Here is an 18,354-nt window from a genome sequence, read left to right as displayed (position 1 = left end):
GTAAATATAAAAACCGGGTCGCGCGAAAAATACAGACGATCGTACTGTGTTCCATTAGCGCACAGAGATGCGGTTTATTGACATGGAAGGAAAGTAAAAGCAAGTCGGCTGTTTTGTCCTTTTTATTTTTGCATCATCGGACACTCGTCACATCACGGTTCCGTCGGAGTCGTAGCGGAATTGCGTAAACCACTGACCCTACACTCGTGTTTTGGGGGGAGGCTTGAATATCATTTGTTTATAGAGCGTCAAACGTGTGCAGTTTTTCTTTTTTGTAGCTCTTACTGTATCAGCTTTAACTGTCTGAGGATGACGTAGCAAGCAGAACGTTGAAGCCATAAAAGGATTTAATTTGCACCACGCTAAGGCGTCACAGTTTTGTCGCGGCATCAAGGCTGCTCTCCAGCGTTCTTGTCGCATTGTTTGAAGTCCAACGAATGAGGTAGAAAAATCATGCTACTAAAATCAAAACCGGTTTCGTCGGTATCCAGTCCAAGCGTGTGTTTCAAATTAGTTCCTCGTGCAAATTGAAATGTAATTACTGACAATTCACTCGATGTAGTGTTGACGTTGACACTACCGAGGTCGACTGTCCTCCCCGTTGACAGGAGGTTCCAGAGCGCCCCTTTTACCCGGTACCCCGCAACGTCGATGTCGATCATCATTAAGCGATCGGATGATCGTCGGTGTCCTCGCTTCTCAAAAGGGGTTTGGATCTGTTTACAAAACGGGTGAAAGGACATTTCCATAAATCACGACACGCTTTTAGAAGCTAAACGTAGGTTAGTTTTCTGCATCAACCCGCTAACCATCACGGTCGTGATGATTGCAATCGGCCCATGGATTTAATACACCCGGCAGCGGCACAATTAGACCTGTTCCAACGATCACGAAATGCGGACGTCAGTCGAACGAACTGTGCTGTACCAGCTGGACGGGGTAATTGAGAACGGTGGAGAATATTAATCCCTCGTCTCGTTCTAGAGATGTGATTGTCAGGCGGGAAGTTGTCCCGCAGCATCTTGAGAACGCAGCTAGATGATTCCGAGCATTCGTTTGAAATGGATTATTGAAGGGTAAACTTAAGCGATTACACAAAGTGCCTTCCTTTCCCACTCCCCGGGAATATGCAGCGGTTGCTGACGTAAAACGGCCGTCATACTGGACACATTTTGTTAAATCGTTTAGCTCCGCCCGGGAACGTCTGATCTTTTGCACTTCATTACCAATACAAGAGTTGAGAATTAACGACCCGAGTAACTGTTCGAGACCTTTTCGACTGCACGGATGGTTTCTGGAAGGGGACAGAAATAATAACGTAATAAATAAATCATTACCCCGTGATGTATGGTGGAGACCCGGTCTGTCATAAACCGAAAAGGAGGCACGACCCAACCGGGGCGTGATCTGCATTAAGTGAAGCTGTGGGTTTTTCCACTAGTAGCTGGAAATTCCTAAAGAGCCGTTTCAGACCTTGTTTCACGATGCGCAAGCCTGTTGGGGCTTGATGCAATGCTGGTCACGTAGACAAACCTGCGCTGATCACGCGACGCGATCGTTTTGGAAGTAGTTCTTAGAAAAGCATGTAAACGGTTTTTTTAAATCTATTTACAGATTAACAATGAAGCTCCACAACACGCTGACGCTAACAATTTGCGTTCTCCTCGTTCCGCTGATTGCTGGCCAGTGGAGCCCTTGGACACCAATGGTGAGAAAAACAACACGTCGACTCATCCCAGCACCCACGCAACGGCCATTTTCAACGGCATTAAAATTTGGGGATGACTCCTCAACAACATCACCGCCAGGACTGAGATCTCCCACGACACGAACGACACCACCGGCACCTTATACATCTAAGCCTCTCGGGGTACTCGTGGCGCCTGATAATGACGCCAAAATAACGCACTCAATGCTCGATTTCATGATACGCATTAGCCGCACCCTAGCCCAACAGCAGAGTAAAACGGAACTGTTCTCACCAGTCAGCATTGCCACCGTGGCAAGTCTGTTGTTCCTTGGGGCGAAAGGTACCACGCACGAGGAGTTTAAGAAAGTGCTAACACCGGCGGGTATGAACTGGAACCACTACCATCAGCGCTACAGTGGTGTGCTGGCGAATCTCGTGTCGCAGAATCCGATCGACAGCAAGCGGGATCAATGGCGCCGCCAGACGTGCCCAATCAACGACGACTACGAGGACGAACCGGAGGCTCCTGAGCCGAAGTAAGTAGAGCTGTTTAAGCTGTACATCGAGGGTCGCGTTTCTTATAGTTCCCATTTTTCGTTCGGAACTCGCAGGTCCCAAATCATCCGTCTGGCGAACGGAGTCTTCTACCAACCGTCCCTGAAGATCGAGCAGAAATACGTGTCGCTGGCCAGCGGCTTATATGGTGCATTGGTTGAACCGATTGACCAGCAAAACACGGCGGCAAAGATTAACCGCTGGGTCAGCGATATGACGGCCGGCAAAATCCCCAACATGCTGGATGGCCCTCTCAGCCCAAGCTCCAGTGTGGTGCTTGTGAACGCGCTCTACTTCAAGGGCAAATGGAAGACCCAGTTCGAGCCATTGGTCACTCGTCCGGCGCCTTTCTTCCCCCACGGCTACGATAGACCATCGTACCCCGTAACGATGATGAGCCTCTCCGGGTGCCTGCCGTTCCACAAGACACGGAATGGAGTGTCGATCGTTGGTCTGCCGTACCGTGACGATTCCAGCACGATGTATCTGATTCAGCCGACGAACTCGAGCGAAACCGCCATCCGCCGCCTGCAGGCCACACTGACCGGAAAGACGCTCGAGTCGATGATTGCCCAGATGAAGCTCCAGACGACCATGGTGCGCATGCCCAAGATGCACCTGAAGAGCAGCTTCAATCTACTACAGTCGTTCCAGAAGATCGGTTTGTCTTCCATCCTTAGCCCGGCCAAGAGCAACCTCGGACAAATGATTAACGAAAACGGTACTCAGCGTCCGTACGTCAACCAGATCATGCACAAGGTCGATCTCGTCATCGACGAGGAAGGAACGGAGGGAGCGGCCGCTACTTCGGCTCTCGTCGATCGTATAGGACCGCAGCAGTCCTTCAACGGAAATGCTCCGTTCCTGATCTACCTGCGTCACGATGCGACCGGGCTGCCATTGTTCTATGGACCGATTTTCGATCCGCGCTAAGAGTGCCTTGAAAACCGGAGACTCGAAGCTCGAGTGTTTACCAAAGAGAACGTTAAACGTTCGGTAGTTGCTAGTAGCTGTTTCTGCCGAGTGCACAAACTAACATTTTAAACTGAGTATTACTTGCAAGGCAGCTTCGATCGACGCTATCCACTTTCGTTTTTAAATAGGTTAGCTGCTTAAAACATTGATGTCTCGTTTAGTTTTACTCGTAGTAATAGAAACGAATTAATAACTTATTGACCATGTGAAAGCCATACCTTGATCAGGTTCAATTGACCTACAAGCTATTGGCTGGTTATACCAGTGCGCCGAGAAAGAAAAAAACCCAGTGCGGAAACCAGCAGTGCTGTATTTATAGACAAGACGCATTTTCCACAAGCGGTTCAGTTCTAACTGCTTCCTGACGTATAAATAATAAAAATTATTCGCGCCCACTATTATTTAACTTATCAAAATAAGGTGTTTATCAATCCCACTTAAATCTCAATCTCTCATTTTATCTCCTACCTGTGTCGACGATAACTCCTCCGAACCGCACCCAGAAGATCGGCAAGATGCCGCTTAATGATATGCTTGACATTTTGGAATATTTGAGTTCGTTTCGAGAGATCCATGTGCAACGCTCTTTAGAAGACTGGAAAATCCAACGGGAGAGCGTCACATTCCACCGGTAACTAATGTATTCACCCGCGGAACAAACAAACGGCCCCAAAACACCATGCGGTCTCCGACGAGCGCTATTGAAAGCTGAACAAACACGTGCACTTCGCGCCACGCAAAACGGGGAAACATTGACGAAAGAAACACATTGCCTGTGACAGCAAAGGCTCCGCGGACGCCAGCCCCGTAGTGCTCTGAAGTGATTTTAGCGCGGAACCGCCGGTATGCCAATAGCATCTGCCAAAAGACCCGGAAAGCTAATTTACGCTAGCGGTACGACGGGGAGTCGTTGGGAGAGAGACGTTTCGCACGAGGAATTCTTTAGTTTGCTGTAAGGAAAGGATGGAGTTGGTTGTAGGGATAGTTCACTGTAGCGCAAGTCGATTCGGGAGTTCCCCGAAAGGCAAGTTTAAGACTAGCTGGAGAATGTCTTGGCGATTGGGTGATCATTTGGGCATGTCAGTTACGTTGTGCTCTCTTCGTCGAGCAGGTGAACACAGCGATCGATATGGGCCGAGATAGCGGTAAAATGAAAGGATCTCAGCTTACCACCGTGTGTGTCGTGCTCCTGCTGGTGACGATCGTAGCGTCGGTCAAGGGGGGTATGTGCGTGCGGTTGCGATCCTCGAAGGATATCAAAATTATAACCCTAACCATCATTCAACCACCGGCAGCCATCGTTCGAGAATGTAAATCCGAGCAACGGTGCGTACAGATAGCACTGTGTGGACAATATCTGCACTATGTCAACGAAGCCCCCAAGAACTGGCCACCGAGCGTACGTCAGGAAGCGATCAATCAGCTCTGCGAAGTGCAAGTGTCGGTGAACGGTTCCAAGGTAATCTATTGAAACAGGTGAAACGTGGAATGGAGCAATTCCTTCCTTGTGAACGAAGATTTCCATTTTATCTGATAACGATATGCGACACGTTCACCTTTTCATGGAGTACTTTCAGGTTTATTACATTTGCTGCAACCAAAACGAAATACTGTGTGGTGTTTCTAGAGTGCAACTAATAGCCTATGGACAGGAGGCTCGAGCCTATGCATTCCCATGGATGGTGTTGCTGGAGTCGAGCTTGAGCGCAGAGCTACCGTGTGGTGGCAGTTTGATCAACGATCGACACGTCCTCACAGCTGCGCATTGTGTTAAGGCTCGTACAATGTAAGAAGAGCAAGGGACATGCCTTTGCTACTTTGTATACAAACGGATGAGTTAACCATATGGGTGATCAATTACCTTTTCTAGCACCGCTGTACGCATCGGAGTGCACGATCTCAATGCAGACGAAGATGGTTGTAACGATCGTATTCGCTTTGCAGACGATTATGGCGTCATCGATGAAGACGCCGAGTATAGAGAAGGTGAGTATTCCGCCAGCTGTGGACCGCCGGAACAGCGCATCCCCATTGAGACGATTGTGACTCATCCGAAATACAGTCCCCGGTCGAAGCGCAACGACTTGGCGATCATACGCCTTCGGTTTCCCGCCGTCATCGGATACAGTAAGTTCCGCGAATGTTGTTCCGATGAAAATTCTCTGACTAATGGTCACCCTCCCTCTAACAAAACAGCTGTTATTCCCATTTGTCTGCCGCTTACCGATCAACTGCGTGCATACCGACCGTCGGACTCTTTCGTTACCGGCTGGGGGGTAACGGAAACTGGAGAACGTTCGGCGGTCCTGCGGTACACCGTTCTGCCGACACTTCCTCTGCCGGACTGTGCGATGCGTATCAAGGAGCTTGATCGAATGATCGTACTAGACGATGGGCATCTGTGCGCCGGTGGAAACAATAAATCTGCCCACTGCCAGGGCGACTCCGGTGGCCCGTTGCAGTACATCTCCGATTCCACGCGGTTCGTCCTGCAAGGAGTAGTTTCGTTTGGGGTGAAATCGTGTGGCACTAAAATTGCACCGGGTGTCTTTTCGAACGTTAGTAACTTTATCGATTGGATAGTGCAAGAGGGAAAGGTGCTGACGTAGGATTAATACTATTAGTTCCTATGAACTGTTTGCCCTCGAACAAATTTTCAAATGGTGCAAAAAAGGGGTCATCGAATTATGATTCGACTTGATTGCCTGCGATCTGCAGGATAACGTTTAAGCACGGTGGTAAGATTTTCGAACAGGTACAAAAAAATAAAATAACTTCGTTCCCGTCCAAATGTTTTTACTGCCGGTATTAAAAATTAATCGATTGCAAAATATTTTAACTGTTCACAATAGCACGTGGAATAAAAACTAAAAGTTTTTAAACCACTGGTCTTGTTATACGACTTTTCCGGTAGATGGCGCAGTAGCTAAATTGGAAATCAAGGTTGCTTTACCTTTTCGCCCCCTCGGGCGAACACGATCCCATCTGTGGTTTTTATCAAAAACAAGAAACTACGCTAAAATCTACCTTCAACGCAGTGGTGCGTCTTGAAAAAACCTTTCATTTAAGGGGTCAATCGTGAAAATCGGTTGAAAGAATCAATAGTTATTAACAAATTGGCAAATGTTTGTCAAAATTACTTAAACAGCATCATTTTCCGCGCACAGCTGATATTGACGTTTATCGCCGTTACACACCTGTCAGCTGTAGCAGCAGCGTTTGACAATCAAATAATGCGGGATTGCCATCGGTATCGTTTGTTTTCTTTTTTCCTGTGCTCGTATTTCGTTGTTCCGTGGCTAAAGATAACCGTGCGGTAATTCGCGAGTGAACGGGTTTCGTGCGGAGAGGTAAATTCTATCCACTCGTCGTGAAAAAACAACCTAGTGCGAGTCTAGTAAACCGCATTCGTAACCATTCGCCGTGCGTAGCGATGAATCTGTGGGGTGCGTCTCGTGGCGTTTTTCGCTTACCCTACTGGGTGCTACTAGTTTCGTGGCGATCAGGCTTTGATCATCCGTGCAATTCGTGTGTGCTGTGCATGTTGTTTACAAATTTTAGTATCGATCGCTCGACCGCCGACCGGATGCGCGTTTTCGTTGATTAGAATTAGTTCATGCATCCCGTTCACGGGCTTGGTCCATATATGCCGTTACGCAATGTACACGGGATTACGGGAACGGGAAGTGCTGGTGCTAGAGTGATCGGTAACGGTACGCCGTCCAGTTATGATTTCATGATTAGCTTTCCCCATAGGGGAATTAGATCGTTGGTACAGCAGAAGAAGAAAGTGCAATGCTCGGCATCCCACGGGGCAACTGTCAGACGAGCGCCAAACGTCAGTGAATCGGATTCCGAAAATGTTGATCTTCACCTTTTTGTTTGGTATTTTTCGTTTTGGCCGTTGAAAAGTGGTGGAAAATCGTCACACATCTAAAAATAAATATGTGATGTTGGTAAATATTCTGGCCCGCACGCTGCAATACGAGATGGCCTACGCGTTTCAGTTCAAGGGCGTTTCGATTTGGTCCGTCTGGCGTCAAGTGTGTTTATTTTCGCCGGTTTTCCTTCGACGTCGTGTTTCGTTTGAACTCCATGTTTCCGCCGTTCGTTAGTGTTTTTGTAAAATGCGATTCACTTGATTTAAGTTTCTATTTTCACAACATCTAATTGCCAATTAGATAATAATCAGCCACTTACGTGGACCACGTTTGCTACTCTTTGCTTTGTTTTGTTTTGTTTTGTTCTACTAGACTAGTTTATTTGATTTCCATAGCTTTTATTAACATTTTAAACATTTTAAAATTTTGTTACCAGGTATCAGCTCGCAAGGTAAGTACACTTTATTATTTGCATTTGATATTATACCATATTTCGTTTGCACATTCAAACCGTTTGGCTTTGTGTAATCGTCTTTCATGTATAACATAGTAGACATGTTTTAAGAAACGTTCCTATCGTCATGCAGATCTTTTCATACTACCAAGGTAATTTTAAAACATAAAAATACATCTTTTAACATAAGCTGTACGCGAAGGTGTTGAATTGTGAAAAGTGTTAGTTCGTGAGAGTCTGTTCTAAAATAAATTTATTATTATAAAGTTATCTAGGTATGTCAAGTTCTCCGCGGGTAAAACTCTGACGACGAAGTTGTGATGCATATGCAAGTGGAAACCGAAAATTGAAAATTTAGCCGGCAGCGTTGTGAATGAAATAATTACCGGTGGTGCTGTGTGGTGTTGTTGTTTATGATTGCGTTCAAAACAGCGGTCTTGTGCCGGGTTTTATTTTATTTGTGTGCCCCGTTAGTGTTCGTTTCGTTTGCTACCTGTTTGAGCGGGAGTGTGAGGAAAAGTGGACTAGTTTTGTGATGGAAACGGAAAAAAGTGATGCCACCCCACAGCCAGCGGTTGGCAACGGGGAGCCCGCGTCCAGTGCGACCAATGGTGGAACGTCACCGACAGGCTCGATACCGGCAGGTGGCTCGGGAATCCAACCTCCAAAGGTTAGAGCCCTTCCGAAGCCCTCCGGCATCAAGCCACCGTCGGCCAATTTGAGCGGTTCCACGACGTCGCTTGCGAGTACCAGTTCCCAGCTGACGACTGCTTCGACGGCTGCCGCTTCCGGAGCCACGGTACCGTCCGCCACCCGGATAGGGCGGTTATGCATGGGACATACTCCACCGAAGGCAGGACTTCCACCGTCGGAACCAAAGCGTGAGTATCTATTTTATGATTTATGACAAAGTCATTTCAAATCGGCATTGCATTGGACTCATCTGGGTCTGGTTGATGGTAGATTTATCTTGAATAATTTATCTGGCGATATTAGGTTTTCGTTGAACTTCATTATTTTTCGTGAAGAAACATTTTTTTTACAACTATTTTTACCAAAGACCAAATTTGATGAGTAGATCGTTTCATTCTTATATTATTTGGTGATATCGCGAATCATTCGCGCGTAAGATATACCAGTGAAAACACTAAATTGCACAAAGTTATCCAAGATAAGGTCCGTTCAAATTGGAAGGCACCCCCAACTTTTCATCCTTGTTTGCTTCCATCGGATTTTCTGCGTTCCTTTTGAATGTCCTTAACGTCTTCAACACATACCTGTTGGATTCCGCTCCCTATTTCAATTTCGCGTTTATTAGTCTACCTTGTGGAACACACATTATCTCATGCCACCAAATGAGTCAAGCGAGTGATCTGATTATGTTGTACCATATCTCGGCTATTCTCGATATCGCCTTTTGACTGTGTGCATTTTATTTCATTCACTAATTACCCTGTTACTTTGCGCAAGTCTTATCAATGCCCACCAACGACCTTCAGCAAAATTCCCAAAAATGTTTGCCAAGCCAAACATTGCCCCTTGGACGCCTCAATCAATTTGTGCTTTCCAATTAACGTCGTTGAATAATTCAACTGCAAAGTGCAATTATTGGGAATCGTTCCCAAGAACCGATCGGTAATTTATTACCCCTCGCGATAACTTGACGGGGAAATGAGGCGCTCCGGGGCCGCTGGAAAACCGATCGGTGATATCCAACGCCGTTCGTTCCGTCGTCGTTGGGTGATGGGGTTTCTCGTCTAATCGATAGCGTTAATCAATTATCGTGTGTGACAGGACCCCCACATCCTAACACACACTCTCTATCACAACGCGTCCATTGATGCACGCTATCTTTCCATCCATCTGGCCATGTGAGCGACGCACGTTTTCGACGTCACCCACGCGAAACATGAAGCACGAGACAAAATGTGCAGCTCGAATGCTCACATGGAGACTGTCTCGGTTGTCCTGAAGTTGATGTACCATGTCTCTCATTGATAACACGGTGTCTTCTTTCCCACTTGCACTAGAAGGTTCGCTTGTATAACATCACCTTTTTCCATTTATGGTTTTTCATAACTACCTTAAATTTGATAGTTTAAAAAATATCTGCTCTCCTACTCTTCTCAACGAGCACAAGAGCGTTACAAGCTATTTAAAAAGTGTCAAATTATAAAAAAGATTGTGTTGGAGTGTTTTTCGACTTGGACAATTCTTGAAGCTTGGTTGAGCTAGTGTCTCGGTGCTTCTTCGCTCTGTCCTGCTTGGGTACGAAACGGTTGATGCTATCAACAGCTCCAACGATGTGGAAGTGTCGATGTTATCAACCCTTTCTACTGTTTGCGGAAGTGTTCTCTGCTCCCGGGGGGGCGCGCCTTTGAGATAATATTAATAATCAACTTATTTGTTGATGTTCAACAGAGTGTTGCTTCTGCCCCGCTTCTGCAGAAAAGAGGTTGAGTTCAATCTTGTTCCCGATTTCTCGATCGGATAGCATCGGGAAAAGGCTGGTGATAGCAACGGAACGAAAACCAACCACTAACGTCAACTATCGTTAATCAAATTCCACAACGACCCGTCATTGAGGACGCTTGTGGCGTACCATGATGGGGCCCCTTCCCACCGTCTCGTGCCAATCTCAACGCATCAAACACGACAGCTCTGCTACAAAACGGCCATCGATCTCGCACCGATGGGAGCCAACTTTGTGGTGGTGGATTTTCCCGGTGGAAACCCTCCAAGAGGAGACCGGGAGTCGGACTCGTTGGACACGCACCTCGGCTCGTTACTTAGTGTCATGTTCAATTAGTGCAGAGAGACCGCATTATTCGAACCGTTCACGCTCCCGGAGCGGAGCCACGACGGAAGGGGTGCGAGGGAAAATGTCTTTCCTCTGGTTTTGGTTTGGGTTTCGAAAGCCGGAGCCCTGCGACGCCGATCTCTCGGCGTTGTCTCCAAGCATTTCCGGCGTGTGCAACTGGCGTTGTTCGATTGCGGATTGCTATACCCTTTCGGACGACGTTTACCTTTCCCCGCACGGTGCCGGAAGAAGGAAATTTTTGCATAACTTCCCCCCGTGGTGCCAATCAGTGTTTACACTTCCCACGGCGCGCGGGGAGGCCGAGAAAGTCACCAATTTAGCTATCTTTCACCCCGCACCTTTGATGGTTCAATTTCCTCCGGAATTGTTTCGGCGCTGCACCTGATCGAATGGTGGAATTGTTATTGGTCGTTCACGTTTGCTCCGTGATTAATTTAAAAAACCCAAGTTGAACCATATCGGGTACGTATTATAATTATGTATGCTATAGGGTTGATTTGTGACGGAAGTAAGCGAAGAACGATGAAAATATGGATCAGATATTTGAACAATATGCAACACATTCTTCAGTTAATGGTAAATTTTTATTGGCAAACAAAGAAAGAGTACTTCCATTCGACATTGCTAAGTAGAAACTGTAAACTAATTTGATTGATTGTATCTTCTTAATCTCTGTTTAGTACATTGCTGGGTAAATCCACCCGGACTCAGATGTTGGATTGTACTTCTATTTCTATTATTTTGTTTTTTTCAAACCACACTTCGTTTGCTTCGGTTTGATGGATAAAAACAGAGTAATAAAAAGGCCCCCGCCCTCCCTGGTGGACGAAATAAAACCTGGAAACATTTCAAAATGCCACAAATGCTGGGAAATAACAAGACAATCCACTGGACCATCCGTTTCCATCCGCCGGAGATGGTTGTCCTGGGAAGCCTTTGCGAAGCGATGCAGTTGTTTCACTGCACAAGTGCTGCTTTATGTATTGTTTGCGGTGCCATGATTTGCCATTTCTAGTGAGCCGATCATGGATGGAACGTTCGATTTAAGTGCTCTCCAGCTTTTCGCATAAGACCTGTAGCACCAGATGCAATGGAACTTCCCAGCCACAGCCGGGTCAGCAAATCTTCATCTGGCCATCTTTGTTTGCGCATCGATTGAAGTATCGTCCGGTCGGTGCACGGAAAAGCATGTGTACGGGTTTTCAATCGCCCCGTTGCGATTGTCTCAAGCATCATATCCGTATTGGATGGCCAAACAAACGATTCGAAGACGCATCGATCTGTCCGATGAAGAGTTTGGATCACGTAAAAGGGGTTTGATTGGGTGAGGTGTTTGAACTGGACGTGTTTATTACGATTTACCGCTTCTGGCAACGTGTCAGGGGTGTTATTAATTTAGCTGGAATCATGCTGTGGTTTAGGTTATTTACATATGAATCGTTTGCTTAAGATTCATGTATTCAAAACGACCATAATGGAGTCTAGTAGGTACCTGTTGGGGTTATTCAATTTAGCACAGCTGAACCTCACACTACATGTTTGCAGATGACCTTTTGTGTCGAGTGCATTACCATATATATTTCAAATAAAATAAACATGATTTGCTGGTGACAGACAGTTGCTGTATTTGCTATGGTTTATGTTGCAATTATTTTAAATTGCTGTGACCGTTTGACATTTAAAATTGTATTTGTTGTTTTAATTGCTTATATAGAGTAAAAGTACCAATTTTGGCTTACTTAGGGAAGGGTCATTACAAGAAATATCGTTATATTAATTGTACCGATCATCTAACAATAAACTCTTGGTATGGTAATGTAGAGTAGTTATCTAAGCATGCACCAAAATTAATATTTTTTAGTTTATTTTATGTTTTCACTGAAAAATTATCAATTTCCAAACACACTTTTTGTTGCTATTTTGGCCCACTATGTTTCTATTTTGGCCAACATGTGTACCAGCTTTCGCCCACATGATGCGATTTTCCCGAAAAATATTGATGCAATCGCCCCCACATTTGGTATTTAACAAGAATAAATTGACCTCAACACTTAAACAATGTTAGGGCACATTTTTATTTGAAATTATTGTAATAATTGATCTACTTTCTAGTGGGTGAAAATTACAAACATGGGCCAAAATACCCTCACTGCCCCTAGTTAAATTTTTAAATATTTCTTTTCTTCTACAAATATTCGTAATGCGTAGCTTTCAGTTATTTCATTACTTCAAGTTATTTGATTATGTCGCACCATTATTACGATAATAATTTTGGGGGGTAGATTAACGTCGAATCGATCCTGCAGATTAAAGCACATCGCATTAAAGTTGCACTAAATTTGGCACCATCGCGTTCCGCGTTGAGAAAGAATGTTCGGAATTACTCAGCACCAAGTCGGATAGAAGTTTCACGCTTTCGGTTTGTGATGCGCAATATGCCCGAAATGGCATCACCCTCCATCATCTCGAACGTTCCCCACATGCCCGTTGGGTCGAGCTCAAACGACACTAACATGTACACAAACACACCCCAAACCGCCCAAGAACCCGCCGCCGACACACACCAAAAAAAAAGAGAGGCTTGGCTCGTCCATTTTTCCAGCACAGCACAGCTTCTGTCCGGAGGGAAATTAATTTTATGCACGCCATTCCATCGCGCTCATTCCATTCCCGCTGGCTTTCCGCCCCCGGACCGAGCTTCCACCAGTCCTTAACGTCAGTTCCGGGGTAGGTTTGGTTTGGTTTTCCTGGACTTTTCGGATAAAGATGTATCGGGTGGAGTGCTGATATTTGATCCCATGTTGACATGTTTTATTTCGCCTCCCACGTGTGTTTTTTGGGTTCCTTTCTAAAACAGTGTCTCTGGTGGAAGTAGCCCGGTGGGTTGCAGATTAGATGAAAATGCCAACTCTCTCTCCTTAGCCCGGCAAAGGCAAGCAGCATCGTTTTCCCATAATGGTTCGAAGAGTATTATAACCGAACGATGATCCGCAAGTGGATGATTTATGGATCCCTGGATGGTTGGATTTTTTGTTGGCCGGGCCTTTTCGAGGAAGAAATGTCTGTCTTCCGGAGGCACGTGTCGATATCGGGTTTGCTTCTCCATTAGCTTCAGCAACGAGCAACTATGTGCGAGATGTCTATGGGTATATTGTTTAGGAACGGTTGATTTTTGTGTAAAAACACAAAGTACCAAGAACTACCATACCTGGATGTTGGAGGGTGTAAATTGAATCAAGATGATTGATTGCAACACTCTACGTCTGCAGCTTCTTATTGTACGAGCGGTCTGTTGTCGAAATCTGTTTATTGGGTTCTGCTTCTCTTGTTGAAATCATTAATTCGTGGTACAAGAGAATACTATTCAAATTAACAATTCAACATGTTGATTTTAAATTATTTGGACATAGAGATCCCCCAGAATTCCACTCCTGACATTTCGCGTAAACAAGTTGACGTTAAGTCTTCGAGCTTAAAGCTTCACTCCGGGTACTCTCTGCTGTCCCCACAACCACATCAGCTCGCACGAAGAGATGAAGCTTTCAATACGCGAAGTCCGCGAACTCGCGGAGGAATTCTCTCGTACGCTCTTTAAACAAAACCCGCGCAAACTCTCGCGCTTGACGACGCAAAGTGCTCGCGTAAGCAACGCTCGTCGCTTCGTCCACGGGAACCGACCAGACTTGCAGGGGTTAGTCCGTCTTGAGACAGCAACCCATACACAACACGCGTCCCGTGACTACTCGAACTGCGCGCACCTGCGCAAATCCGCAGAGCCCTAGATCTGCACGTGAACACGACGCTGCAATAACGAGCTTAGCGTTTGTCTCAACAATCTTCTTTCTGGCCAAGACAACCGTAGTGTGGTAACAGTTGCACCGAAACCGGGCTGAAGAAAGAAAAGCGGGTCACGCACGAAACTACCGCTCCCTTCGCCAGAGCTGTGCCAATCCGGTCACGACAATTACAAACGAAAAGCCCCGCGTGTGTCCTACAGCGGACGACCGAGCGACCTCTCTCCGTTGGGAGTCTCTGGGCCTGTCGGCGAGACTTTCTGCCTGTCGTCAAAGTAGGTCCATCGAAGTGTGGAGTGTGTCACCAGAGGCACAGGTTCTCATCGCTTGCAGCCGGTTCGGTTGGGACTGGAACAGGTGAGCCGGTTCCTCCTCTGCCAACATCAACAGATCTTCTGGAGTTCGTGTCGTTCCACCTTAAGGACTAGGAGGTCTATCCAGCCAGAATTGACGGTGTCCAGCTCGACTTGAGATATACCGGTAAATACAAAGAGTATTTAGACGTAGTGCCTTTATTATCATAACAGTCGTCATCTTCTGATGACGCCAAACCTTCGAATTGGACTAACTCCGTCACTTCCTAAGTCATGAAGACGCTCAGCTCCACTCCGCTTCTTCGGTGGAAAGTGTTCCACAAGCTCGGTGTGTATGTGTCTGTGTTGGTATATACTATGGACTATGGTGGAAAGTGGACAAATGAACCCAAATTCAAATGAGTGTTGCTCCACAAACGAACAAAAGTGAAAATAATAACATGGCGCTCGGGCTGCCATCCTCCAAGAAGATGGAAGAGCGTGCCGGTCGTACCGTCGTTATCTGTCTTTCGACTGACCGGGTTGGACTTTATCTCTTGTACAACATGCTGATTGTGAACAGTAGTTGTTTTTTTTTTACTTCCTCTCATCATTCAATGGTTCACCGTAGCAGGTTGCAAACGCATCGCGGGGAATGTCGGTGTTCGTCGGTGGCCGGGAAATGTAGCCGAAGCTGAACCTGAATTTGCATGGCATCGTCGCGCGATGTTGTACAACTGTGTCGAGATTCGGTGCTTCGGTTGTTGCGCTTGCTTGAAACCCTGCCGGGCTCAACCTGTGCCAATATTGTGCTGTTTTGCATCTGTTTTGCTGTTATGTTTGTGCACTCTTATATACCAGTTGTGTGGCTTTAACATCGTCATGCTTTTTGTTGGGCATGTTTTGTTTTGCCATCTTCCTTATGAGGCAGTTTATTTTTTGGTTTTTGCGAAAGTTTTCGGGGCATGAGAGGAGCTTTTTTGAAGGTGAATATGATGATGTTGTGTTTGTTGTTTCTTTTTTTTCATGATTTTATTTCGGGCTGGAACCGAAATATATGCGCAGCCAATTTATTTTACCATATTGCTCCCGGCCCGCTCCCTCCTGGCTTCCAGCGTTGCGTTTGTTGACACACACGCGCAAAAGGATGTTTGGTAATTTTTTAAAATCAACTTTTACTTCAGGCTGTAAAAGGTGTGGAGGCGTGTTGGAACATTTCGTCCCATTTCTCCAGCCTTAGATGCGGTGTGCACTGCGGATAAATTTATCTTGCTGCTTTAGATAATGTTGATCCTTCCGCCTGGATTGGTGGATGGAGTTTTCATTCTTCTGAGATGAGTTTAATGGCTACACTTTTGCTGGAACTTCTTAGAGGATGGTGGAAAACCAATGAGCTTAACGCCAGGAGTGTAAATGCAATCCATCAAACAATAAATAAATCAGCGTTAATACTTGTCGCGACACCCGACGCGAGGTGATGATGATAATTTTTCGGGGCTAGGAAAAGAAAGCGTTGTGGAAAGTGAAACTTTTTTCCCACCAAATTTTTCGACCCGACCCCAAAGTTGTTTGCGCTTGTTTTGGGGTGAACTTGGATGGAACGCGCGTGGGTGGCTAATTTGTAAACCTACCAACCGAGGGGAAAGTGCTTCGGAGCAGGTTGCCCGGAAATGTTTCTAAACACATTTTTTTTCGTCCGTAAGTCCCCCAAAGAAACCGTTTTCGCATTAGGAGTTTGGCGACGGTCGTAATTCAATAATATGGTTGGTGAGTGTTTACGACGCGCCGGTACGCTTAATTGACATGAGGTTTACCTCATGGGCACACATACATACCGACACCCTGGGGGAGATACGGAAGCGCGTCACGTTCGGGAACCGCAATGATCTTTTGCACAGAAGCGTCTCGGAGCCGCCGGAGATCGTCGTGTGGGTGAGAATTGCATATGCAACCGGATACTTGGATGGTGCGAGTCAGAAGCCTAAGAGTACCGGTAAAATAATTTCACCGGCGAGTGCCAGCGATGATAACTGTTCGATCTGACACGATTGAGTTGAGCAGTTTCCAGCAACCTGTTCCTCCTTCGAGGAGTGGTGTGGAAGACCCAAAACCACCCCGCTCCACGTCGCCGTCCATTTTCCAAATGGCGCCAATATTCTCGCCTGGTAACCGGAACCGATGGCGCACGGTTTCGGTTACATCTCGAACAGGCGCGTTGTCGCCGGTTTGTAGACATAATCGTTGTTTGCCCCGAAGCCAAATGCAAACAGTCACAGGGCTTGGGCCAGCCGCCAACTCCCAGCCCAGCCTCCGCCGCCCGGGTCTTGCCAATGGACAATGACATGTAGCCGATATGGAAATTTTGGAGGGATGAATAGCAATAGGATACCTAAGGCGCCTCACCAGTCCGGGGGTGAGTTCCTTTGCCAAAGGGGAGGGGTTTCCTATTCCACCAGAAATACAATAGGTTCTTCGAGGGGGAGAGGGTCTTTCAAGACTTCGCTGTGTCTTCCTGTTGACCAACGACTTGCTACTGTTTGCGAATATTCACGAATATTATACTATGCTTGCAGCGTTTTCTATTCGGCAGCGTCTTGGAAAGTGTTACTTCAGGGGTAGTACGTAATGGTACTTGAGAAGTGTATTCTAGTGCCGTTGTTTATCCACTAACATGGTTATTATGGGACGTGAACTTATTCTCTTTGCTGCAAAAATTGAAGGATTCGTTTGTTTCGTGTCTTCCAAGTTTGGCGGTCAAAAGAGTTTACAAATATGTTTTAAGTGATCTTTATTCACTACTTAAATCGTTCACAATTGTTATCAACGATCTACTAAAAACTAAAAAGTCAACCTGGTATAAGATATTTAAAATATTGCAATACATAAGCCATACTGTCCACATTTGTAGTGGCCCATTGTGTATTTTGTATGACTTTAAAACTTTTACCATAAATTCCATAATAATTTTGAAAATTTTTGTAGATAGAAAAATAGTTTTTACTTATGTTTTTGTCTATCATACTTTAATTGCACCAAACAGTTTGAAAGTTCTTTTTACTGCTGTCCGATGCCCTTCAAGACCTTTGCATTTTACGTTCTACAAAAAAGATCATTTTAATGGTTTAATGTCAAAAAATGTTTCACGGTAATGCCCCCCGTAATTAACGGCCATCGGCGGAGGCTCTGCTCGCGATTGGGCGTAGAACCTCATGGGATGGGTCGCAGTGGTCGAAGAGAGGCAGGGATGGGTCCATTTCCTACCGAACGCTGCAATTAAACAACTGGTCGCAATTAACCTTCGCGAATGTGATGTGAATCGTGTGCGGCAAAATTGAACCACCGTTGAAGGTGTTTTGCCGCGCCGATTCCAACTCGATGGCGGCCGATTGATTTAATGTCGTTACGGGCGCTAAGCTCTAGGGGAGGGTGGATAGGGAGGCACGATGGCACGAACCTTGGACCGTGGAGTTGGTGGCTCAGAACGGCTTCGTTGTTGGCGCACGCCTAGTGAGCTGGAAAATGCATCCATCTTAAGCCTTCGGTAGCATTTTCTCCAACCTTGCTATTGGAACGCGACTCTAGGTCGTCTCTTAGGGGGTTGGAGTTAACGAGGGCAATTAAAAAGATATATGAAGAATAATTTAGACACATTTCATTGCTTTTGAATTGCACCTACCAACAATTTGTTAGATCTATACCAACCTGTTAGACGACCACAAGCTCTCTATCCCTGGACTTGATTGTCCAACAACACCTTTGTCTACCGCGTCAGTATGTTGCGTCTTTTGATTAAATTCGTTAGATAGGCCTTTCTTCACAAAAAAAAAACACCAGACTTCAGGCGCATGTTCGGCTGACAATTACCACCATCTCCCGGTGTCGGCTTCCTTC

The 18,354-nt window shown here is 46.0% G+C and overlaps 3 protein-coding genes across 3 annotated transcripts in view; all 3 read left to right on the top strand.

The window, feature by feature from the left end:
* Positions 1-1,621: 1,621 nt before the first annotated feature.
* Positions 1,622-3,178, top strand: LOC131281724 (serine protease inhibitor 28Dc-like). The gene is made up of 2 exons (XM_058311071.1): positions 1,622-2,226; positions 2,302-3,178. Exons 1-2 carry the CDS (start codon positions 1,622-1,624, stop codon positions 3,176-3,178), a joined length of 1,482 nt encoding a protein of 493 aa, XP_058167054.1.
* A 1,192-nt stretch (positions 3,179-4,370) lies between these two features.
* On the top strand, positions 4,371-5,829 carry LOC131291046 (phenoloxidase-activating factor 3-like). Its single transcript, XM_058320272.1, has 4 exons — positions 4,371-4,679; positions 4,798-5,006; positions 5,091-5,347; positions 5,417-5,829. Exons 1-4 carry the CDS (start codon positions 4,371-4,373, stop codon positions 5,827-5,829), a joined length of 1,188 nt encoding a protein of 395 aa, XP_058176255.1.
* Positions 5,830-8,029: 2,200 nt separating this feature from the next.
* The window catches only part of LOC131292240 (restin homolog), a 52,477-nt gene continuing 42,152 nt past the window's right edge, over positions 8,030-18,354 (top strand). The window contains exon 1 of the mRNA XM_058320797.1: positions 8,030-8,436. Coding sequence (XP_058176780.1) covers positions 8,091-8,436 — 346 coding nt within the window. The 5' untranslated portion in view covers positions 8,030-8,090. The remainder of the gene's footprint in view (positions 8,437-18,354) is intronic.

The sequence above is a fragment of the Anopheles ziemanni genome, chromosome 2 (genome assembly GCF_943734765.1).
Source record: "Anopheles ziemanni chromosome 2, idAnoZiCoDA_A2_x.2, whole genome shotgun sequence".
NCBI classification, from domain to species: Eukaryota; Metazoa; Arthropoda; class Insecta; order Diptera; family Culicidae; genus Anopheles; species Anopheles ziemanni.
The sequence above is the reverse complement of the archived record's forward strand: the minus strand, read 5'-3'. Positions and strand labels throughout refer to the sequence as shown.

Coding starts and splice junctions, on each gene's coding strand:
- LOC131281724 (XM_058311071.1), top strand. CDS start 1,622: ATGAAGCTCCACAACACGCTGACGCTAACAATTTGCGTTCTCCTCGTT. Junction 2,227..2,301: donor CCGGAGGCTCCTGAGCCGAA/GTAAGTAGAGCT, acceptor CGGAACTCGCAG/GTCCCAAATCATCCGTCTGG.
- LOC131291046 (XM_058320272.1), top strand. CDS start 4,371: ATGAAAGGATCTCAGCTTACCACCGTGTGTGTCGTGCTCCTGCTGGTG. Junction 4,680..4,797: donor TGTCGGTGAACGGTTCCAAG/GTAATCTATTGA, acceptor GAGTACTTTCAG/GTTTATTACATTTGCTGCAA. Junction 5,348..5,416: donor TCCCGCCGTCATCGGATACA/GTAAGTTCCGCG, acceptor CTAACAAAACAG/CTGTTATTCCCATTTGTCTG.